The 25,486-nt window shown below is 43.1% G+C and overlaps 1 protein-coding gene across 1 annotated transcript in view; it reads left to right on the forward strand.

Moving 5' to 3' along the window:
• Nucleotides 1-1,257: 1,257 nt before the first annotated feature.
• The window catches only part of LOC143766023 (alpha-N-acetylgalactosaminide alpha-2,6-sialyltransferase 2-like), an 85,142-nt gene continuing 60,913 nt past the window's right edge, over nt 1,258-25,486 (forward strand). Inside the window, exon 1 of the mRNA XM_077253352.1 lies at nt 1,258-1,679. Within this exon, the coding sequence (XP_077109467.1) occupies nt 1,534-1,679 (146 nt within the window). The 5' untranslated portion in view covers nt 1,258-1,533. The remainder of the gene's footprint in view (nt 1,680-25,486) is intronic.

Raw genomic sequence — 25,486 nt, forward strand, 5'->3', positions numbered from 1 at the left:
ACGGCAGCACTGCTAAACTCTAACTCAGAAAGCAGTCAATTGACCTAACAGTAAATCCCCTCTACTATGGGCTAGTCCAAAACATTAAATCTTAATGTCACTAAATGTCACTACCTAAACTATAGTCAATTATCTAATAATAATAATAATCTTTATATAGCGCTAACATATTCCGCAGCACTTTACAGTTTGCACACATCATCATCACTGTCCCCGATGGGGCTCACAATCTAAATTCCCTATCAGTATGTCTTTGGAATGTGGGAGAAAACTGGAGTACCTGGAGGAAACCCACTTCCTCCACAAACACAGAGAGAACATACAAACTCTTTGCAGATGTTGTCCTGGGTGGGATTAGAACCCAGGACTCCAGCGCTGCAAGGCTGCAGTGCTAACCACTGCGCCACCGTGCTGCCCAATCTATCTATACTACCTATGTTATACACTATGCCTTTTACTGTACACTACTAACATTGCCTATAGCACATTATACTATACTTATCACAACTCTATACTGTATATTACATCGGAACATATTACATTTCCCATGGTACATTACATCACGATATTCACAAAGATGCAGGATATAATTCACATGGCATTACAACAATTAATTTGTTCCTTCAAGGGGGAAACATTGGCAGCATGTCCATATACTTACATAACTTGGCCTTTTTAGATGTTTTTGATTAAAAAAGTGAAAAAGTTCTGTTTTCATTGGCAGGTTTGTCCAATAAAATGTTATTTATCCTCTAACGGTTGAAGATTTGAACATTTTACTGACTCACCTGCATCGACCATTTATGAAAAATTTGCATTTCTATAATACTATGGAACGTGGTGTATTATATACTATAATATATCATGTAAATGCAGAGGGGCCCAGACACATTTCTTGCACAGGAACCCGAATCTGTGTCCACCCATGTTCGAAGGTGTTTGCCAGCTTAGTTCATCGACAACACTTTCCTATGACAGCTGGGAACCTAACAAAAGCCACGAGTGTGTAATTATTAGGAAATGGCGTAGCTGTAACAACCCATAGAACAAAATTAATTTAAAAGTAAAATAATTGCTGCAGGGTAATGAGCAATAATCTGATATTAGCCAATAGCTTACAGTCTATAAACGGCTTGTTCTCCTTAAGAGTGTCGGACTCTTGCAGTGGCAGCGACTAATGAGTTAATCATTGCATATTTCAAAAGATTTATTAGCCTGCCCTAAAACACAGTGCTGTAGTGACCCGCCTTCAGCATAAGTGTCTGAGACAGCTGCCTCTGTACTGTCCGAGAATACTCTGCAGAGACTCACATCGTCAGATTACACACATGCACACACTGTATGCACACATTAGGACCTGTCATACTCCACTGAGTGCGGAGCAGAAGAAGGGCAACACTAGAGCACTACCAGTCTTGAGCTCACACCAGTGCCCTCAACCATGTACTAGGAATCCCACTGATAAGAAACTCGCATGCCGAAAACGGAATCAATACCGCTAAAAGCTGGAAGTATAAAAAATAAAATCTCAAGATGATCCCCTACGTGAACCTACGATTGAAGTCCTTAATGAAGATCCTCCTGGCACTATGTCTGGTCACTATGGTAGGACTACTTCTTTCCCGCAAGGAACAGATAGTTAATAATATATTGCCACTGTGGCCTGCCTATTACAAGAGGTAAGAATGATCGGTGGGTGGTGGTGACCCTACGGACTCTTATAGGACTTTTTTCCATTTTTGATGGATCGAACACTAGGGCAGTATTTGTGATGCTGGGTATCAGATGGGTACTGGGTGAACTTGAAACTTGTGTTTCTAAGGGCTCAATGATTGTGACCTTTAGGAAGTGAATGTGGAGAAACAGTAGCTGATGGGGCTTGTAGTTCCTCTCTGCTGTGTCAAAGTAAGGAGTCATCTATGCATCTTTGTGTTCATGTGATGGGTTATGTGACTTTTTCTTTATTATTTGTGATTATCTGTATTTTTCTCTGTGTTAGTGAATGTATGTGTATGTTTTTTGTACGTTTGTGTGTTTGTTATCATTTATGTATGTGCATGTCGGTGATTTTTTTTAGTGTGTGTATTAGTGTATTTTCTTGTATGTGTCTTTATTTTTTATGTAGATGTGTATACATTTATGTATTTGTGTCTTTTTGTAACTGTGCTGTAATTATGTATGTGTGTATTAGTGTGTTTTACATACTTGTCTGTTTTTTTTATGTTTTTATGTGTGCTACCATGCATGTATGTGTGTACCTGTACTATTATCCACCTGTGTGCATATATGTGCATCTGTGTGATATTTTTATGTATGTGTTAGTATTTACAGTTTGTAACTGTCTTTTTGATGTATCTTTTTATATTTATGTACCTGTGTCTTTGTGTGTGTGAACCTATATGTTGATATTTATGTATGTATGTGAATATCTTTGCGTTTTGCTCTGAGTATTTGTCTGTGTTTTAGTACTTATGTGTGTATCTGTGTATCAGTCCTTTTTCTGTATCTGTGTGGTTTTTGTATGTTTTGTATTGTTTTGTTTATTATACTTACGGTACTTATATAGCACCATCATATTCCACAATGCTTTTGCAGATATTGTCATCTCTAACCCCATTGGGGCTTAGAATCTAAATTCCCTATTAGTAAGTCTTTGGTTGTATGTGTTTATTTCTGAGTTACTGTTTACGTATATATATATTATTATTTATTATTATTATTTTAGCACCATTTATTCCATGGCGCTTTACATGTGAGGAGGGGTATGCATAATAAAAACAAGTACAATAATCTTGAACAATACAAGTCACAACTGGTACAGGAGGAGAGAGGACCCTGCCCGCGAGGGCTCATAATCTACAAGGGATGGGTGAGGATACAGTAGGTGAGGATAGAGCTGGTCATGCAGTGGTTTGGTCTATCGGTGGTTACTGCAGGTTGTAGGCTTCCCTAGCAACCAGGCAACCCCCACATGTACTTATGGTGGCTAACAGATGTAAATCTTTCAGCTGCGGCAATAAAAACTAAATCTCCAAGCACTAAAAAATACTCGGAGGACCCCCGAGCATGCTCGAGAAATCTCGAGTAACGAGTATATTCGCTCATCACTATTTATAAACACTGATGACCAAAAGGGTAGCAATGTTTTGAACTTTTGACTTTCAGGCTCCATTTCTCACCATCTACTACTGCTTTGAACTTGAGACTACCATCATTTTATAGACAATCATCTTGGCTATCTCATACATAAATTTGACTTGCAGCTATTTAGCGTAAAGTTAGTTATGGAGATTCTTGTCATGTCACTGCATTGTTAATGTTTTGCTCCTAAAAATCGAAATTTTATTTTTAATTATTTTGAAAATCCACCTTTGGCTTTTAACACTGCCTTAATCCTTCTGGGTATGCTCTCGATTAGATTCAAGCATGTCTTGACCAAAATCTGATTCCAAGTCTTTTCTACACATTCCCAAAGTTGGTGCATACTGGCCGATTCACTTGGGTATGTATACAGTTTTTTCTTCATTTCTACCCACAAGTCTATGATTGGGTTGAGGTCTGGGGACTGTGGGGGCAAATTCAGCAGCTCTACTTCATTGTCATTGAACCACTTCTTCTCCAAGTTTGCTTCAGGTTGTTGTCCTGCTGGAACACTATGTCGTCCTTTTCATACCCATAGTACTCGAGTGTACGAAGTAACTCATCTTAGAGGATACTCATATAGCGCAGCATTGATACCACCATCGATCCTGGTCAACACCTTTTTCTGTGAGACAACCTCATATCAACAGGCTTCCTTCGCCAAACTTGACAGTTCCATCAATTTCTTGGTCAATTTGTCCCTTTTTTCTTTGTTTCATCCAGAAGCATTAGCACCCATCAGAGCTTAGGCAATGACTTTTGTCTCATCACTACAAATCACCTGTTTCCAATATTCTACTGTCCACAATTTGTACCTTTTTGAAAACTCGTGCTGATGCTTCTTATGACGATATTAAAGCTGAGGCTCCTTCACCTTTTTTTAGGCCACCATTCCAGACTTGTGTAATGTGCGTTGCATGGTGCTTGAGCGGACATCTGTGATCTCACTATTATGAAGCATAAAAGCCACCTCCACTACCGTGTTTGACGCACTAGAACTGATAGACCTTGGGATGAGCCAACAAGTTGAGTTTGATATTTTGTCTACATGTCCACCTCTTGGCTTTTGAATGGATTCTTCATTTCGTATTCTTCCAACTGTCATGTCACTCACATGATGCAGTTTGGAAATTTTCTTGGTCAAGAGACTGTTATCGATGAGCTGGATGATGCTGTTTCTCTTTTCTTGGGAAATCGTCATCATGGCTGCTCCTCGATTCAAATCAATGACCTCTCACTTGGGAATCAACCTAATAATACACTGAGGCTATTAGGGAATGTGAGAACAGGTTATATTTTGTAGCATTCAGGAAGAATAAGATTTTTCCACCACAAGGAAAAAATGACATAAGGCAAAAGATGTATAATTTTCCTTTGAATAGTCTTTCCTGGAACGTTCGTGACTGAAAGATCTTTTGGTTCGTGAAAAATACAACACAGCATTCTTAATTTCAGACAACGACAGTCAGTGATTGGATGGCTAAATTTCACCTGATCAGCTTTTCTTAAGGGCAAAATTGTCCATTTTCATCAACTTTGATCTAATGTGTGTGGACACCCTTTAAATAAATTGAAGAACATTTGAGCTTGATGGACATTCTGGGTATTGGGAGCTTATTATGATTGTATGTGTGTGTAGCGCCCCCACTGCCGCAGGGCCGATGGGTACCCGGTACCGGGCCTGCGAGTCTCTGCTCTGGGGTTGTCACGGTGGCTAGCCCCGGTCCGTGACCCTGCTGAGGGGGGGGGACGTACAGTTCTAAATGTAGATGGTGGTAGTAGTGCGGTGTAGTGCCGGTCGCAGTTAATAACGAGGACACCAGGGTGCAGTCTCTTTACCTCTTTACTGAAGATCTCTGAGTCCTCAATCCGGAATACGGTTAACCAGGCTGCGCAAGTCCGGCCGGTCCGATGGCACCTCCAGAGTTCCCTTTGCAGGTGGAAATCTGTGCCTTCCTGCTAGCGCTATGTGTTGTGGTCCTCCCGTGCTGTGCTTACGGGATAGTCCCCACAACTGTTGTGTCTGTTTCTCGTGTTCCCTCACAACTCGATTAGATGATGTTCTGCTAATCCGTCCCTCCCGGTGTTATGGTTGGGATGCACCCGTATGACGGGGAGGCTCGGAGCTCTTCCGGGACCCTAGAGTCGCCCCTCTCCACAGGTTGCCCCCTATGTCTTCTTAGGTGATTTAGGTGAGACAGCCCACCTATGACTGACTGTCCTGCCGTTGGTTTGAAGTATTGCCTGAAGCTATATATAGAAATACTTCCTCGGCGTTCCGGCCGCCGGCTGTGCGCCTCAGTAGGATGTTGCCTCGGTCTTACAGCACGACTCCTACTGGGATTCTCCTTCTTGCTTTGATCTCGTTTCTCACTCAGCACAATATATCTCGCTTCTGATCCTTTCTTAGGGCACCGCCGCTATGCTGAGCAGGCACGGTCCCGTGACGTTCTTTCTCATTGCCAGGCCTCTGTCAGGGTCCCAAACCTGACAGGGACCCTACCGAATCTTCCCCTACAACACCCTCTGCCACCAGGTGTTGTCTGGTTCCAACCCAGTCAGCGTTCTCACTAACTTCCTGCCTAACCCCCAGTTTTACCAGACTGTGAGGAGTGGCCTAATGAATAGTACCCTTAGCTCCCCCTGGAGGCCAGACTGTGAAATGTATTGGTGTCTGTGATACCTGGTCAGATGAACTCCTTCAGTGCCATCAGACGTACCATAGCCCCCCTTAGCGGCGGAGCCACAGTACTGCAACGAACAGGACTCTGGGGCGCTGCACGTGTAATGTGTAAGTGAATGTGTGTGTCATGTGCGTATCTGTGTGTATGTCCATCTGTGTACTTTTATGGAAGAATCTTCTTGTATTATATGTGTATACTACATGTAGATCTGTGAATAATGTGACTATGTTTGACTTGTGAGTATTAAATGTTTGTGTTTCTGTGGGTGTATTGCTTTGGTATCTGTGTTTTTATGTGCGTTTTATATGTGTGATAAGTAGACATTACTTATGTTTGTTTAATATGTGTACTATATATTTGATGTAGAAGATGAGCTGTGAAGCAGTAGGCAAAATGGGATCAATGTAGTCAGTGACAGGGGCACAGATCTGATGAGACAAGGATTCTCCTGTTTTTTAGTGTTGATCTACAAAATAAAGGTAAAGCTCAAGTCTGGTGTTAATTCATACCAATAGAACCAACTGGAGACCATCATCCTCAATAATGGAGTCTCTTTTGTGCCTTGAGTTTTCTTCCGCCTATGTATGCACCCTATACACCCTCATAATCCTAGTATTGAATCAGCCCAACACCTGGACTGACCACGTAAAGAAGGAATGATAGGACCCGCGGTGTGTCATTCCCAAAAAAATCCAGGAACTACTTTTTGGGAATATCGAGCTTTTCTCCATTCCTTATAACTCACGCAGCTTTTACTTGTCTGTTTTGTTTCTATATATTATGTGCCAATATGAGCTCTTTAGAAGTGTGTGGTTTATGTGTATTATATGTGAGACGTAAAGGTGTGTTATGTGTACTGTATATTTGTATGTTTTATGTGTACTATTCTGTGTAGGTGTGTATATTATGTGTCTGCTCTTATCTGTGACTTTATATGTGTGTATATTATGTGTATTCCTTTTACATGATAATTTGTGTATTTGTGTATTATTTGTGTATAAGTGATGTGTGTTTTTATGTGCATCATTCTGTACGTGTATTATGCTTCTGCTTTTATCTGTATATATAGCTATGACTTTATCTGTTTCTATATTATGCGCTTATGTTTTATTTTATATGTGTACTGTAAGTGTGTATATGTGTGTACACTACAACCCCTGGCAAAAATTATGGAATCACCGGCCTTGGAGGATGTTCATTCAGTTGTTTAATTTTGTAGAAAAAAAAGCGGATCACAGACATGGCACAAAACTAAAGTCATTTGAAATGGCAACTTTCTGGCTATAAGAAACACTAAAAGAAATCAAGAGCAAAAAATGTGGTAGTCAGTAATGGTTACTTTTTTAACCAAGCATAGGGGAAAATTATGAAATCACTCAATTCTGAGTAAAAAATTATGGAATCATGAAAAAAAAGCAAACAAACAAAAAAACACTCCAACACATCACTAGTATTTTGTTGCACCACCTCTGGCTTTTATAACAGCTTGCAGTCACTGAGGCATGGACTTAATGAGTGTCAAACAGTACTCTTCATCAATCTGGCTCCAACTTTCTCTGATTGCTGTTGCCAGATCAGCTTTGCAGGTTGGAGCCTTGTCATGGACCATTTTCTTCAACTTCCACCAAAGATTTTCAATTGGATTGAGATCCAGACTATTTGCAGGCCATGACATTGACCTTATGTGTCTTTTTTCAGGGAATGTTTTCACAGTTTTTGCTCTATGGCAGGATGCATTATCTTCTTGAAAAATGATTTTATCATCCCCAAACATCCTTTCAATTGATGGGATAAGAAAAGTGTCCAAAATATCAACATAAACTTGTGCATTTATTGAAGATGTAATGACAGCCATTTCCCCAGTGCCTTTACCTGACATGCATCCCCATATCATCAATGGCTGTGGAAATCTGCATGTTCTCTTCAGGCAGTCATCTTTATAAATCTCATTGGATTGGCACCAAAACAAAAGTTCCAGTTTCCACCCATTCGTTCCTCATTTGTTTCATTGTACATTTCCTGTTTTGGAGACATTGCTTTAAGTTTCCGGTCTTGACGCTTTGATGTCTTCCTTGGTCTACCAGTATGTTTGCCTTTAACAACCTTCCCATATTGTTTGCATTTGGTCGAGATTTTAGACACAGCTGACTGTAAACAACCAACATCTTTTGCAACATTGCGTGATGATTTACCCTCTTTTAAGAGTTTGATAATTCTCTCCTTTGTTTCAATTGACATCTCTCATGTTGGAGCCATGATTCATGTCAGTCCACTCCTTTTTAGATGCAGACTAACAAGCAGATCTAATTTAATGCAGGTGTTATTTTTGAGTATGAAATTTTTACAGGGTGGTTCCATAATTTTTTCCTCAGAATTGAGGAATATATATGTGTATAGTATATGTGTATGATACATGAATATTACATGTGCATGTGTTTAAGGTCGGTATGTTGCATCCATTATAACCAGTCCATGATCAGTGGAGATTACAATCTAATTTCCCTCACGCTCCCATCGGGGTTATTTTAATAAAAGCCACATGTGATAAGTATATTTTTGGATTATACGAAGGATCCAGAGTATGTAGAATCTTGCCAAACACGGGGGATATAGAGATGTCATAGATAAATAAAAATCATCAAGCTGCCTGCCAAGTCCTCAAAGTGTAAGATAACCCTTCAGGTAGGGAAGTGCTTCGATAGCAATTCCTTAAATATATTTGTTCCTGCAGCTGATGAGAACCATAAGAAAAATATTATTAGGGTTAGAATGTTTCTATTTAGGCAATTTCCCAATAGAGAGCTAAAAACTCATAACTGAAAAGCCAGTTCCACAACAGTGCAGAGTATTTCAGGAACCAAGTGTGCTGCTATAACATGTTCACCCATGTAATTATGCTAATGAGGACAGGACTATAATTATGAAGTGAGGAGTGGAATGAAGTGATTGGTCACCTCCCCAGCCCCCCATCCCCCATTCAGTTAGCGGAGAAGCAGGCCCACAGCAGAACAGAGTATTTCAGGAAAGGAGTGTGCCGATCTTGTAGGGGGCAGTATCCTGCTCACTCCTAACTGTCCTTTGAAGACATCAATGAAGTCAGATGTCAGGAATTGCTTACTAGGGATCAAGCCCACACAGAACAGAGCATTTCAGGAAGCTAGTGTCCTCATATTTCTTCCTTTGCATTTGTGTGACTTGGTTCTGCAATGTCCTAATATCAGGAGGTAATTAGAGACAAGTGGGAGCTCTCTTATTGATGCCAATGGTGGAAGGAAAGGATTCTATTGGCAGCACAGAGTATTTCAGGAGAAGAGTTTCCGATTTCGCAGTGACTTCTTCATTATTCTGTTAGTGAGGAAAGGCCTGTGATGAGGCGGTAGCATGGTCAGAAAAGCAAAATGGAAAAAGTCACGTAGGCAAAGGAGCAGACATGTAAGTAATTTATGCGGAATTAGTGGTAATAATTACTGTAAAATCTATAACTACATGCGGTTGGGCCATTGTCTTTGAGGATAGGGATGAATATCCCAAATTCGTATTAAAGATTGCAAAGGTCTCAGTAGCACAGAGTATTTCAGGAAAGGAGAGTGCTAATTTTGTACGAAACAGTGACCTGTTGCAGCCTTCTACAGGACTGTATGTAGCAGTGCCATATGAAAACAGGAATGATGGAGGAGTGGTTCCCCCGCAGCACAGAGTGTTTTGAGGAGCCTAGATTGCTTTTTAACTATAAAATTCCATGAATGTGTAGTTCAGATGCCGGAGGAGACTGATAATGACGTCAGTGCTCTTCATTATATGAAGTCCATTGTTTGCTGTATCAATGGCTCTCTTGTGGCTCCATGTCGTGGGATCTCCTTTCCCACACTTATTATTGGTGTGTAGAGCATCTAATAGGTACAGCGCAGGCGACAATTGCCACAAATGATGAAAAGAATTCAATTTCATGTCAAAGTAAAAGTAGAGTTGCATCCATTATATTTCCTTATAATTTCCAGTTGCCCCTTTAATTAAAGGCCCAGTCCATAACATTTGTGAAAAAAAAACAACTAATTTGTGAGGTTGCACTGTCTGATTAGAATCTAAGCCAGTTTGACTTTTACGTAATGGGATTCTATACTTTTGACAGTTTTTTTTGTTTGTTTGATCATATGGTGACTTCTGGTGATCAGCTGCGATCGACAAGGTAACCTGGCAGCAAGTGTTCAATTCTCAAGCAGTGCCACCGCAGGTGGAATGAAGTATTGCACAGTGCCTATTGTTGGGTCCTGCAGAGCTGCTGTCAGGTTTTTCTACAGTTTACAGCTAATCGTCACATTAGCAGGTAATAATTTGGAGACGCTTCTGATAACTGGGGGCCCTACTGGTTATCACCAAACAGAAATAACAAAGGAATCAATATTTACTGGATAATTTTAATAGGAAACTGTCAGTGTAGTCAAGCTATACTGCCATGCTCATAATGTAATACTGATGGGCTCCCACAATACAACAAGCTATGTTTTACTCTGAAATACTGCAGCACTTCAAAGAAAACTCATGAGCTGGCACAGCATGTGGCTTCTCTCCACCCGACTCGGCTTGATTGACAGGAAGCCTGCCAGTATTTCATGTTGCCTGCAGTCAGGGCACCATGGGTCTACTGACAGGTTCCCTATAAGATCGTGGTCACGCTTTTAAGACAGATATTCACAAGAGCGGGTATCCTCAGGGAGGAATGATAGGTATGTGTGAGAGGGGTGATATTCAGGATATTAGCTCACAATTATCTGCACCCAATAATGTAATAGCCGTATGATAGACATGTAACAGACAGGACGGTGTTCACACCTAAAGTAAGGAGGGAAGCAGATGACTTGTGTGTGCCAAGTGGATCAAAGTAATAGTCACTTCAGAGGAATAAGGCTGAGGGCACATGACGAGCCTTGTGTAAAAGAACCAGGGAAATCTATCTATCTATCTATCTATCTATCTATCTATCTATCTATCTATCTATCTATCTATCTATCTATCTAATCTATCTATCTATCTATCTCGTCTATCTATCTATCTATCTATCTATCTATCTATCCCATATCTATCTATCTATCTCTTCCATATCTATCTATCTAGACAAAAAAAAGAACACAGCAGCACATGTGCATGAATCTAGGCCATGTGAAAACACAGAAAAACATTAAAAAATTCAAAACAGATTATACTTCTCAAAAACATTTAAAAAAAAAAATTTTTTTGTACAAAACTTACAGTAATAGATGAAAATGAAAGTTCTAAGTGCATAAATTGGCCAATTCATGTATGCCCATCAACCACGGCAAGGTGACCTCCCTCTGATGGGTCCTACTCTACTGTACGTGCCACTTTTGGGCCACCAGCCTACAACTATGGACAAAACATGTCACTCTCGGGCTAAGCCTACAATTTATCCCTACAATCCATCCCATATCTATCTATCTATTATTATTATTATTATTTATTTATATAGCACCATTAATTCCATGGTGCTGTACATGAGAAAGGGGTTACATACAGGGTGTGGCATAGCGACTGGTCATGTGATTAATGGGCGGTATGTATCGCAGAGGTGGGTGGCCCTGTGATGGAAGCCTGGGTATGTTTTGCTCAAGCAGATCTACTGCTGAGGGATTTGTTTACATTGGGAAGGCTTCCAGGTGATTGGAGAGATGGGTGGGTCCAGTCACCTACAAACCCACCCAAAGAGCCGTGTCTGAACACATAAGATGGTTTTGTGTTTAAGGACCTGTGGTGATGTCACGCTCACCTGACTGGCCATGTGACAGGTACCTGGGTGTGGTTACACCTATGAAAAGGAGGTGTGTGTAGCACATGGGGAGTGTTTGGGAGTCTGTCAGCGTGGACACACTTCCATGTGTCCTGGCTGGACACTGCAGAGTGGCCTGTGTGTTGGATGGTTCCACGTGGGGACAGACGTCCTGAACAGCACACAGAGACCATATTTAGGCTGGAGAGCCTACGTGCTGGATATAGCGCAGTCTGTGTGCCCACAGACCTGAGAGAACGGAGCTCTACTATGGACATTGAGGATTCATCTGTCTGATATAAGACTGTTTACCTGTTGTTACTGTTGCTATGTGGTTTATGGAGCAATAAACCCTGTGAACTTTTAATGGAACGTGTCTCCTGAGTGTCACCCACCGCACCTGAGCGAGTACAACCCCTACAAGGGTTATAAATATCATTTACAGTAAACAAGTTTACAGTGACAGACTGGTACAGAGGGGAGAGGACCCTGTCCTTGCAGACTTACATTCTATGGGATAGTTGGGAAGAGACAGAAGGTCAGAGGTGCAGCAGCTCTGGCGGTGGTGAGGCGGCTGCTCTGACGATGGCGAAGCGGCAGAATGGTTATTGCAAGCTGTAGGCTTTCTTGAAGAGATGGGTTTTCAGGTTCCGTCTGAAGGATCCGAGGGTGGTGGATAGTCGGACGTCTTGAGGCATGGAATTCCAGAGGATGGGGGATATTCGGGAGAAATCTTGGAGGCGGTTATGTGAGGAACGAATAAGTGTGGAGGAGAGTAGGAGGTCTTGGGAGGATCGGACATTACGTGAGGGAAGGTGTTGGGAGATTAGTTCAGAGATATAGGGAGGGGACAGGTTGTGGATGGCTTTGTAGATCAGTGTTAGTAGTTTGAACTGGATTTGTTGGGGAATTGGGAGAAGCAGGGGAGTAGCGAGGAGAGAGGTGGATTAGCCGGGCAGCAGAGTTGAGGACAGACTGGAGTGGTGCAAGAGAGTTAGCGGGGAGGCCACAGAGGAGGGTGTTGCAGTAGTCGAGGCTGGAGATGATAAGAGCATGCACAAGAGTCTTAGTAGATTGTGGGGTGAGGAAGGGATGGACTCTGGCAATATTTTTGAGTTGAAGGCGACAGGAGGTGGCAAGAGTTTGAACGTGCGGTTTGAAGGACAAGGCAGAGTCGAGAGTTACCCCGAGGCTGCGGATTTCAGGTGTGGGAGAGAGTGTGATGCCTATCTATCTATCTAGGCAGCACTCCAAGGTCAAAAAAATGAATAATTTATTGAGGGTGCATGCGTGGACCTCAGCAGTGACGGACATGTTTTGCTGAGCTCCGCTACCCGGTCAGCCTATTTAGACCCCACTCAGCGACCAAAGCACACTAACCTCACCACTGTCGGACCCCTCGCTCCCCCAGGAGATATTGCACCGGCGATGCCAAAGAAAGGGAGCGCAGCACAGCCGGCAAGTCGCACTATCACGGAGCTTCTTCTGAGCGGTAATACTCCCAAGATGGCCGCCGCAACAACCCTCCCCAGCCTTAGCTGGGAACACAGATGACAACGCAGAGCAGGAAGAAACCGCCTCACATGTGGAGACGGTGATCTCCACTGCGGCTCTTACTAAATCCCTGCAAGAGACTTTCCGGTCAGAGCTCACCTCTGCTATGCAGAAAATATCCTCCCAGCTGCAAGACATTATGCAGCGGACAGGAAAAGATGGATGCCACAGCGGACACCTTGGAAGAAAACCAGGAAATTCTCAAGCAACACACAGAGCGTATCGCCGACCTCGAGCTCAAATGCGAAGACTACGAGAACAGATCACGCAGGAGCAATATACGAATTTGGGGTCTCCCTGAAAATATAGTGGCACTTAAAGACACGGCTACCGCCCTTTTCACTGCGCTGCTACCTGACACAGACCCGGCCATGCTCCACATCACCAGAATCCACAGGGCCCTGGGTAAGACTCGCGCCAGTGATATGCCTAGAGATGTGATTTTGAAATTGCACTATGAGGAAGCACGTGATTTAATTCTGACTGCTTCAAGGGAGAATCCCGTTTTGCCTGGCCTGCCAAACTCGGTACACATTTATGCTGATATAGCGACAGCTACGCTCGCCAGGAGGAGATCTCTCAAGCCCTTCAAGTGGGGCAAGTTAAATATCGATGGAGCTTCCCCTTTGCTCTAACCTTTACATATAATTCCCAAATGTATATTTGTTGTACACTGGAGGAGGGGAGGCAGGCCTTGACCAGAGCCGGAGTTCCAATTTCTATTGACGCACCATCCCTACCACAATGAAAACCGCGGCCAATAAGGGAATGGAGGAATACTCCCAGAACAAGGAGTCAAAATGCACAGATCACCTGACTCGATACACCTACGTTTCCCTAGTTGGAAAATAATGGCAATGTTTATGACGCTATTAGTCATCTCAACTTTTTCCAGCTTACACCCATATATGGAACATCTTTCCCAGCCTTCTTCTCTCGCCTTCGGGAGATGATGACTCTTGGGGGGGAGTGTGGAGAGAGAAAAGGGATAGGAAAAAGGACACAAAGAAACCTGCACTAGCTTTTCCTAACTCTACCTGGACACCGTAGATTAGTTCCGACACCCTATAAAGTTACCCGGCTTCGGTCTTAATATAACAGACCCACTAAACCCTTACGTTTTTATTTGGATTCCTCCCCGCCCCACCCTTCTCCCAGCCCTACCCTACCCCTTCCCCCCATAATTCCACCCCCCTCTTCCTATACCCCGCTTCCGCCACCCCTTTCCCACCTTCTCCCCACAGCTCTATCCTCTCCCCTTTTTTTTTTCCTCTCTCCTAAGGGTCTGGCTCTCGGGTTCATAGCATGCTGCCCAAACTTGGTAACACCTGGTTCTCCTCTTAATATGGGAACCCAGATCGCCATACTTTTCGGGCTTGTTACCCGTTCAAAAATGTTCAATGTTTTAATTGTCTTTGTCTCCCCCCTGTTTGTTACTTCCCTACTGTTTTCTTACAGAGACCATTACCGTATGCTTCAGCCATCCCAGCGACCGCTTGATGGGGACATGAGCCAGAGCGCAGCCCGTATCTTCTTACTCATCAGCAGTAAATATCTATTTAACTATGTGTAAAGTTATCTCACATAATGTACGGGGATTTAACTCGCCCCTAAAACGCAAAAAGGCTTTTCTTGCCTACTTGAAACATACACCAGACATAATCTGTCTTCAGAAGACCCATTTCTCCAATTTATCTCGCCCCAAATATTTTAATGCCAACTATTCACAATGCTACATGTCGACCTGGGATCGCAAAACGAGAGGTGTAGCCACTTTTATTAAAAATAGCTTTCCATTCCAGCTTGTTAGTTCACACTCAGACCCTGAAGGCAGATTCGTTATTCTTCTTGGACCCTTGCAGGGCCTGAGTATTTGTATTGGTAACAGCTATCTACCTGCAGCCTCCCAAACTTTAGTCTTTCAATTAATCCTATCAAAACTTGCCTCACTCACATACCATCACCTCATTTGGTGCGGTGACTTCAACTTCACCATCAACCCAAAACTAGATAGCAGCATACAGAAGCGCTCAGACATAGCAAAAGCTGATAGGAAAAAAATCCTACACTTAATAAGGGAAAACTGTTTGATAGATGTATGGAGAGAGCTGAATGGTCCTGTTAAAGGCTACACATACTTTTCCCCTGCACACCAATCTTATTCAAGAATAGATTTACATATAGCCGCAGCTAATACGTTCCCTTCAGCCCTATTTTCCCACCGCATTCCATCATCGTGGTCTGACCACGATGTGGTCCTAGCGGCATTTAAATTCAATATTACCACCTCTAGATTATTTAAATGGAGATTGAATTAATCCCTACTCACCGACCCTTCCGTCCTTTCTAAAATTAAAGAAGAACTGAAATTATACTTCCAACTAACATTACCAGGGACACATCTCCTGGATTTGTTTGGTTGGCACAGAAAAAAATTATTACTGGCTCACTAATTAAAATTGCCTCTAAATAACAGAAAGAAACAAAGATCTGAACTCCAAACACGCCTGGAAAATAAACTTATGAAACTTGAGCTAGCAAACCAAGCTTCTACTTCCCTCTATCTAGCTAAGCAGATCCAGGATACTAAATTACAGTTAAATGCTATTCTTACAAATAAAACAGAGAGAGCGTTAACATGGACTAAATCAACCTTTTATAGACAAGCTAATAAACCAACTGGTATGTTGGCGCGTAAACTCAGATGCAGAGAACTTCTAAATAACATTCCCTCCATTAAAGATTCCATGGGTCGAATCTCAGCTCACCCAGATACCATTTACGATACGTTTAGAGAATATTATCAGAAATTATACTCCGCCTCACAGCCCCCTCCACCACAACTCTTATCTTCCTTCCTGAGAGAGCTGACACTCCCCAAAATCCCTAACTCTGCTATTGAACAGCTCCAGTCGCCTATTTCTACAGATGAAATCTCTGCAATAATCAAAAATCTTTAAAAAAAAACAAAGCTCCCGGACCAGATGGCCTCACGGCACTTTACTATAAGAAATTTGATGACATACTTATACCCCATATGAAAAACTTTTGCAATGATCTATTAAACGGTTCCCAAATGCCCCCTGAGTTCTACATTGCCCATGTGACAGTGATCCCCAAACCAAAAAAAGACCACCTGTACCCAAAAAATTACAGACCCGTATCATTACTGAATGTCGACCTAAAAATTTTTACGTCTATTATCACTGCCAGGCTCAACAAAATTTTACCTACACTCATTCACCATGACCAGGTTGGGTTCATCTCTAAGAGGCAAGGGCCTGATAATATTAGAAGAAACCTAAACGTTAACCCCTTCATGACCTTGGGATTTTCCGTTTTCCCGTGTTCGTTTTTCACTCCCCTCCTTCCCAGAGCCATAACTTTTTTATTTTTCCGTCAATTTGGCCATGTGAGGGCTTATTTTTTGCGGAACGAGTTGTACTTTTAAACAACATCATTGGTTTTACCATGTCGTGTACTAGAAAACGGGAAAAAAATTCCAAGTGCAGTGAAATTGCAAAAAAAGTGCAATCCCACACTTGTTTTTTGTTTGGCTTTCTTGCTAGGTTCACTAAATGCTAAAACTGACCTGCCATTATGATTCTCCAGGTCAGTACGAGTTCATAGACACCTAACATGACTATGTTATTTTTCACCTAAGTAGTGAAAAAAAATTCCAAACTTTGCAAAAAAACAAACAAAAAACAATGTGCCATTTTCCAATACTCGTAGTGTCTCCATTTTTCGTGATCTGGGGTCAGGTGAGGGCTTATTTTTTGCGTGCCGAGCTGCCGTTTTTAATGATAGCATTTTGGTGCAGATACGTTCTTTTGATCGCCCGTTATTGCATTTTAATGCAATGTCGCGGCGACCAAAAAACGTAATTCTGGTGTTTCAAATTTTTTTCTCATTACGCCGTTTAGCGATCAGGTTAATGCTTTTTTTTTATTGATAGATCGGGCGATTCTGAATGCGGCGATACCAAATATGTGTAGGTTTGATTTTTTTTTTTTTTTATTGATTTATTTTGATTGGGGCGAAAGGGGGGTGATTCAAACTTTTATATTTTTTTTTATTTTTTTCACATTTTTTTATCTTTTTTTTTTTTTTTAACTTTTGCCATGCTTCAATAGCCTCCATGGGAGGCTAGAAGCAGGCACAACACAATCGGCTCTGCTACATAGCAGCGATCTGCTGTTCTGCAGGTGTGCTGTGAGCGCCGACCACAGGGTGGCGCTCACAGCTACCGGCGATCAGTAACCATAGAGGTCTCAAGGACCTCTATGGTTACAATACTGAAGCATCGCCGACCTCCGATCATGTGACGGGGGTCGGCGATGACGTCATTTCCGGCCGCCCGGCTGGATGCGGTAGTTAAATGCCGCTGTCTGCGTTTGACAGCGGCATTTAACTAGTTAATAGCGGCGGGTGAATCGCGATTTCACCCGCCGCTATTGCGGGCACATATCAGCTGTTCAAAACAGCTGACATGTCCCGGCTTTGATGCGGGCTCACCGCGGAGCCCTGCATCAAAGCAGGGGAGCTGACCTCGGACGTACTATCCCGTCCGAGGTCAGTAAGGGGTTAAACACTCAGCAAATTATCATAAACAACCACTATTACTATTGGCCCTAGACATAGAGAAGGCCTTCTATTCAGTCTCGTGGTCTTATTTATTCGAAGTTTTATCCAAATTTGGTATCCCCCATAATCTAGTTTTGTGCCTTCAATTATTATATGATAGGCCCATTGCCTATCTGAAGCTTCCGTCCACTCGGCCTTCTCCACTTACTATATAAAGAGGGACGAGACAGGGCTGTCCACTCTCACCAGCTTTATTCGCCCTAGCCATGGAGCCATTGGCAGAAGCCATAAGAATTAACCCAAACATACTTGGACCCATTGGGGTTAGTGAACAATATAAGGCTAGTCTCTTTGCCGATGACGTGCTTTTAACCCTATCCAGCCCACTTATCACTCTCACAAATTAAATTTGAGTTAGTCTCCAGCCTCAAAATCAATGTCGACAAGTCCGAAGCCCTATTCATTAATACCCCAAAAGAAATGCAAGTTAATATAGTCTCCCAGTTTAAATTTACCAATAAAGAGCACTTTTTGACTTATCTCGGAGTCAATCTCACCTCCCATAGATCGACCCTATTTAAATGGAACTACTGATAAGGGGTCTCCAAGCCGACCTGGCCAGATGGTCTTCCATGACGATATCCTGGTTGGGTAGGCTGCACGCAATTAAGGTAGTCTCTTTGCCCCGATTCCTATACCTATTCCGCTCCCTCCCCATCCCGCTACCTTCCAAGACTTTTCACAAAATCCATACTATGATTTCAAAGTTTATATGGCAGGGAAAAAAAACCAGAATTCGACAAAAAACTATGTTCATACATAGAAAATTGGGGGGACTCTCCTTACCTAATTTTATATTATATTACAAATCCGCCCAATTAGGTCAATTGACTAGCACCTGCGTTGCCAACAATAAACCCAGATGGGTTAATCTAGAATCGTCTTTCTTGAACCCATTCTCCTTATCTAGTCTCATTTGGTCCACACAGAAGTTCCCACAAGGTCTTCACATTACAGCACCATTTACAGCCCATTCCCTAATCCTTTGGAGGAAGGAAAGATTCAAATTTAACCTTCAGTCCCCCTCTTCCATAACCCCATGTTTACACCTGGGCTTGATCCCCGCCCATTCGCCTGGTGGGTGACCAATGGAATAACTATCCTAAAACTTCTTTGCTCGCCCTTCAATATAATTCTAACTAGACAGGAATGTATGCAAAAATACGTACCACCTGCTAAGGAGACACTACGTATATGTCAAATATTCCATTTCGCAGAACAGACCCTACAACATAAGACCCCATTCCGTGCTACTAGTTTTGAACAGAGGTGCCTGCGATCCCCTGGGCAAGGGAACTATTTCCCTGTTATACTCATCTCTAAACGTTTCACATGGGGACGAAAAATTAAAATATATGAAGCAGTGAGAAGAAGATCTAGGTATTGATATGTCTCTAGAGGAATGGCGGCGAAGCTGCGACACACTCTCCAAAGGTAGCTGCCAGACTTCTCTGGTGGAGACGTCCCTCAGAATTCTCCATCGAACATACCAAGTCCCGAGTAGACTCCATGCCATAAACCCAAACATAACAGATAAATGCTTTAGAGCTTGTGGCTCCATAGGAGACATGAAACACATTTGGCGGGAGTGCCCAGTTGTCTCAGCCCTATGGCAAAAGGTCAAATTTACAACGGAACGAATGTATTGCAAAACAATACAGCTTGAGCCAGCCTTCTTCCTAATGGGGGCTAAATACCCAGGCTTCTCTAACAAGTTCCATAAATTGGTAGGCCAACTTTGCATGGCCGCTAAACTTCACATAGCTGCCAACTGGAAATCGCCTTCACTCTCTATGCTGCTAGTTAGAGACAAGATGAATACAATCCTTCTATATGAGCGTATACAAGCTACAAGAAATGACATGTGGGATGCTTTTTACCAAGTCTGGAAACCGTGGATGGAACTGGACTCTAATCTAAACCTAAGCCAGGCTCTAACCTTGTCTATATGAAACCACTAGCAACCGACGCCCCCGATGAAGATTCTAACACTTAAAGAATGGAACTTGAAAAGCTAAACAGCATGGAGATGCACCGTTGTAGCAAGAGGAAAATGAAGGGGAAATTTATAAGATAAAAAACCTCCGCCCCGTCTTGAGATTTCGTCGCTAGCCAATGTAAGGCACGGTGTAGAATCTCTCCTTTTACCCTACTCCCGCCTATGTATTTGATCCTTTGTCTTTGTCTTGTCGTGTCTATGTTTGTGAAGTTATGTTTATATACGTATATTCTCTCTGATGTAAGTATATTGCGCTCCCCTGCGTGGGAGTCTGTTATAACTTTATTTTGTTTATGAAAAATAAAATTCATTGAAACTAAAAAAAATGAATAATTTAATGACCCATTGTGATGGGGACGTTTCGTTCCAAGTGAAAAGGTCGCCTTGCTTGTAATGTCAGTTTAGGTGGTCGGCCATGTCTTGGTAGGTTTGCAGATGTACTTCTTCGACTTTTGGATTATGGATTGAAGAGGGCTCTGTGAGATGTTCACAGCTAGGGCTATTTTTATAACCTAGCCCTGCTTTACTCTTCTCCACAACTTTATCCCTGACCTGTCTGGTGAGTACCTTGGTTTTATTGATGGTGTTTGATCCCTAATATTCTCAAACAAACCTCTGCTGTCTTGACAGAACAGCTGCAGCTGTACTGAGAATAAATTACACACAGGTGGACTCAATTACTAATTATGTGACTTCTAGAGCCAATTGGTCACTCAGGATTTTATTTAGGGGTATCAGACCACATGCCTGTCTCAGTTTTCAGATTTATGTTTTTTAAATATTTAGAAAACCATGTATCATTTCCTTTACACTTCACAATACTTGCTACTTTGTGTTGGTATATCACATAATATTCCCAATAAAATACATTTAAGTTTGTGGGTGTAGTGTGAAAAAATGTGGAAAAGTATGAATATTTTTTCAAGACACTGTATTTGGTGATTCTACTTTATAGCACCATTCCAGTTTTTTTTACTTCAGGGGTGCAGTGGTGCTAATAATCTAGGTTCCCTGACCCTAGTCGTATACCCACCAGGTATTGTCTTCAGCTCATCCCAGCGCTGCTCCAGTCCCGCACCTTCATCTTCAGAAATTCTGACTGACCTGTCTCTGACTGTTTCTGGTCCCGGCCTTTTATGTTCTTGTAAATGATTCATTTATTATCTTTCTTTCTTATCAGTATACGTCATATTAACTTTTATTACCTAGTCTGTTGATTAATCTCTGTACTAACACTAGGAATACCTCTGTATTCAATGTGTCCTCTGGTAAGGGCTGGTCCTTTTCCAAATACAAGCCCTACCAAACAGTATGGTCCCCCACAGGTCTCCCACACACACTATGATGCATGCCACTATAGCCCCCAATCAGCATGATCACACACAACCCCCAACGCAGTATGATGTCCCCACAGCCAGATGCATAGTATGATGCCCCACAAGTACTGAACACAGAGGCATAGCTAGGGTTTTGGTTCAGGGGGGGGCGAAACTTCTGAGTGGGCCCCTCACCAGGTAACCTTGATTACATCTCGGTGACGCACCATAATACTGGAGGAGAACCTCATCAGATGACCGCGCAGTTACTGAAAATAATCTCTATATAAAGACCAACATGGATATCACCGCCATATGGTCAGTGGTAGATACCAGCCCTACAGAACATATAAGAGATCACAGCACAGTTACAGATAATGAGTTACCGCTGATTTTCTTTCTGATGGAATCGTTCATTTTTCCTGTCTTTTCCATCTGGTCCAGACCGACATGACAACTTCTTCCAGCTACAACTCGTCTGCAGAGAATACAACAAAGACACATTTAACTTCTCATATTCCAGCCCCATCACCATCTATTCCCAACCTGCACAAACTCCTCATCCTGCTGATAACCCAATACTGAGCCGCTGCTTCCATATGTGTCCCTATTACTGCACCTGATACCCCAATACTGAGCCGCTGCTGCCATAAGTGTCCCTATTACTGCACCTGATACCCCAATACTGAGCCGCTGCTTCCATATGTGTCCCTATTACTGCACCTGATACCCCAATACTGAGCCGCTGCTGCCGTGTGTGTCCCTATTACTGCCCCTGATACCCCAATACTGAGCCGCTGCTGCCATATGTGTCTGTATTACTGCACCTGATACCCCAATACTGAGCCGCTGCTGCTGTATGTGTCCCTATTACTGCACCTGATACCCCAATGCTGAGCCGCTGCTGCCGTATGTGTCCCTATTACTGCCCCTGATACCCCAATACTAAGCTGCTGCTGCCGTATGTGTCCCTATTACTGCACCTGATACCCCAATACTGAGCCACTGCTGCCGTATGTGTCCCTATTACTGCACCTGATACCCCAATACTGAGCCACTGCTGCCGTATGTGTCCCTATTACTGCACCTGATACCCCAATACTGAGCCGCTGCTGCCGTATGTGTCCCTATTACTGCCCCTGATACCCCAATACTGAGCCGCTGCTGCGTATGTCCCTATTACTGCATCTGATACCCCAATACTGAGCCGCTGCTGCTGTATGTGTCCCTATTACTGCACCTGATACCCCAATGCTGAACCGCTGCTGCCGTATGTGTCCCTATTACTGCACCTGCTGTGTTGTTCTCTGTGCCCTCTAAATTCTAAAGCAACCCTCTATAATATAGTAATGCAGGGTGCAAGTGCCCCAGAAAACAGTGCCCACATTTTCCCTCTAGAAAGTAATAATGCCCTGTGTGCCCCTTTGGTAGTCACAGTAACCTGAGTTCCCCTATAACAATAAGTGCCCACTTTACATTTAATAAAGTCCCGAGTCTCCCCCTGTACAGCTCCCCTATACACAGCATGATCCTCTCATACACGGTATAATGCCCCCTCACTGTATAGTACCACCCACACAGTATACTGACCCCTTAGTAGCCCCCAAACTGTTTGATGGCTCCAACACTGTATGATGGCCCTTCACTGTAATCTCCATACTGTATGATGACCCCCTAGATAGCCTCCATATACAGTAGCATAATGCACCAAATAGTCCACAATATAGTATAATGCACTCCCCATAGGCAGACTCTACAGCATAAGGCGGTACCCCCATAGGCAGACCCTGTAATAAGGCGGCAGACCCTGTAATTAGGCAGCACCCCATAGTCACACTCTGTAATAAGGCAGCCCCCATAATCAGACCCTGTAATAAGGCAGCACCCCTATAGGCAGACCCTGTAATAAGGCAGCCCCCATAGTCAGACCCTGCAATAAAGCAGCACCCCTATAGGCAGACCGTGTAATGAGGCAGCACCCATATATCAGACCCTGTAATAAGGCAGCCCCCATAGTCAAACCCTGTAATAAGGCAGCCCCCATAGTCAGACCCTGTAATAAGGCAGCACCCCCATAGTCAGACCCTGTAATGAGGCAGCTCCCCCATAGGCAGACCCTGTAATAAGGCAGCAGCACCCATAAAAAAAAATAAAAATAAATACTCACCTGTCTTCTTCCTGGTTCCTGCGCTGCTCCCGCTGATCTCCTGACAGCAAGCGCCGGGCAGTGACGTCATCGCGCCCGCTGTCAGTGTCGGCGACGTCAGACGCTCAGGGGCCACATAGCGGCTTGGTGGCAGAGCAGGGAGATCGATTCTGCGCGTGCCGATACAGTTACAGTAGGGTAGCTCCGGGTGGGCCCCCTCAGAGCACCGGGCACCCTCTGCCCCCCCGGTAGCTACGCTACTGCCTGAACAACAATGCATGAAAAAACGACATATACTACTCACCTGGCCCCGTTCCACCAATGTGCTGCACTGATCTGTGTGCAGCAGGCATACAGGCTAGATGGTAGAACAAGGAGCCATTGTCTAGTGGTGTGACTTGGGCATTCTTCCCACATACTGGTCAATAATTTGCATCACACACACTTTTTTACTAGATCTGTAGCGCATTTGTTCCAGTACACAAAAATAAAACGTCATAAAAAGCAATTAGTATGAGAATTAAACAGCAATACAGAAATATAGGTAACAAGGTGATATCTCCACCACAACAGTCAAACCAGCAAAGGTCTGGGACATCTGTGAACAGTGGGGGCTCCTGATGGCTACAGTCCATATTAAGGGTGGGGGATCCATACAACTTTTACAATTTTTAGCATTGTAACAAGCAGACTTTTTTGTGTGGTAAAAAAACCCTTTAAGGCTTCTTTCACACTAGCGTCGGCACGGGGCCGTCGCTATGGGTCGGCCGAGATGCCAACGCGCGTTGTGAAAGTAATGCCCGACGTGGGCAACGGAAGCAGTCTTACGATGCTTCCGCTGCCCCATTGTAATGTCCGGGGAGGAGGGGGCGGAGTTTCAGCCGCGCATGCGTGGTCAAAAATGGCAGACACGACGCACAAAAAACGTTACATGTAATGTTTTTTTGTGCCGACGGTCCGCCAAAACACGACGTAACTGTCGCACGATGGTTGCGATGTGTGGCACTCCGTCGCAATGCGTCACTAATGAAAGTCTATGGAGAAAAAAAGGCATCCTGCGGGCAACTTTGCAGGATGCATTTTTTCAACATAACGACACAATGCGACGTGCGTCGAACGACGCTAATGTGAAAGTAGCCTAAAATGCCAACTGTGGCCAGGCAACACAAGGGATTCCTATAAATATTTTATAATTTTTCACAGCTCTTTTAATCCAGGGGGCTGCTAGTTTTTCTTGCATCAGATGATTGCACGGTGTGTGGTGTGACAGACCCTGAACAAGCAGTGGGTGTTGTTAGATTTGAGCACTGGAACCTGAAGAATTATGATTAGAGCTCTGCATATAAATAAAGCAGGGAGTAAAGTAAGGATTTAACCGCTGATGCATCAACTTGACGAAACATTGCAGCTGATGGGAATGTATGGTGTAATAATGAAGCAGGGATACAGATCAACATGGGTAGGGCCAGTGAACCTTTACCCATTAGCATCTAAGGAATGCAGTGTAATTCATCGTACTAAACCACACTCTGGACCCTGAGCATTTGCATTTATATCAAAGTAAACCTGCTAAGTAGATGTAATGAGGAAGAACAAGTGGGATTTCCAGAAATGGTTGAGGCTGCTGTCTACAACTGAAATCGCCAGTTATCGTATATCTAGCCATATGACCTCAGAGTCAACATAACATTGTCTGATTCATTCCATACACTTATCTGACTGATAAGTGACAGATCCATGAAGGTGAACATGTTGTAAATAAAAGTCAATTATGCCCTGGTGGCAAGTTTTCAATTCCCCTACAGCACTCTTGCAGGGCAATTAAGGCATTAAACAATTCTGATTCAAAATTGTTACTTCTAATGCACTTATTGACTTATACACTAGTTCCTCTGGATTAAAGCTGGCCATACACATGAGATAGTTGTTGGGCAAATTATTCCCCATTCGTTTGGCAGACAGCTATCTTTCCAATCAACCTCATACACATAAACTCTACGTTTGGCTGAGTGTTCATGCGTTTTCAGTGGGAGAGAAGAGAAAGTCCAACTGCCCTATCCTTCCGCCAAAATTGGTGGGTTCGGCTGACAGTCATCTAATGTGTATGATACATTAAATGACACTTTTTATAATGATCTAAAATCTACCTCTTGTAAAATCAGAAGCTCAGGCTTTTGCTCAGCCCTCAGCCGTGCTTTTTTTTTTTTTTGCTGAATA

This window comes from Ranitomeya variabilis, chromosome 4 (genome assembly GCF_051348905.1).
Source record: "Ranitomeya variabilis isolate aRanVar5 chromosome 4, aRanVar5.hap1, whole genome shotgun sequence".
NCBI classification, from domain to species: Eukaryota; Metazoa; Chordata; class Amphibia; order Anura; family Dendrobatidae; genus Ranitomeya; species Ranitomeya variabilis.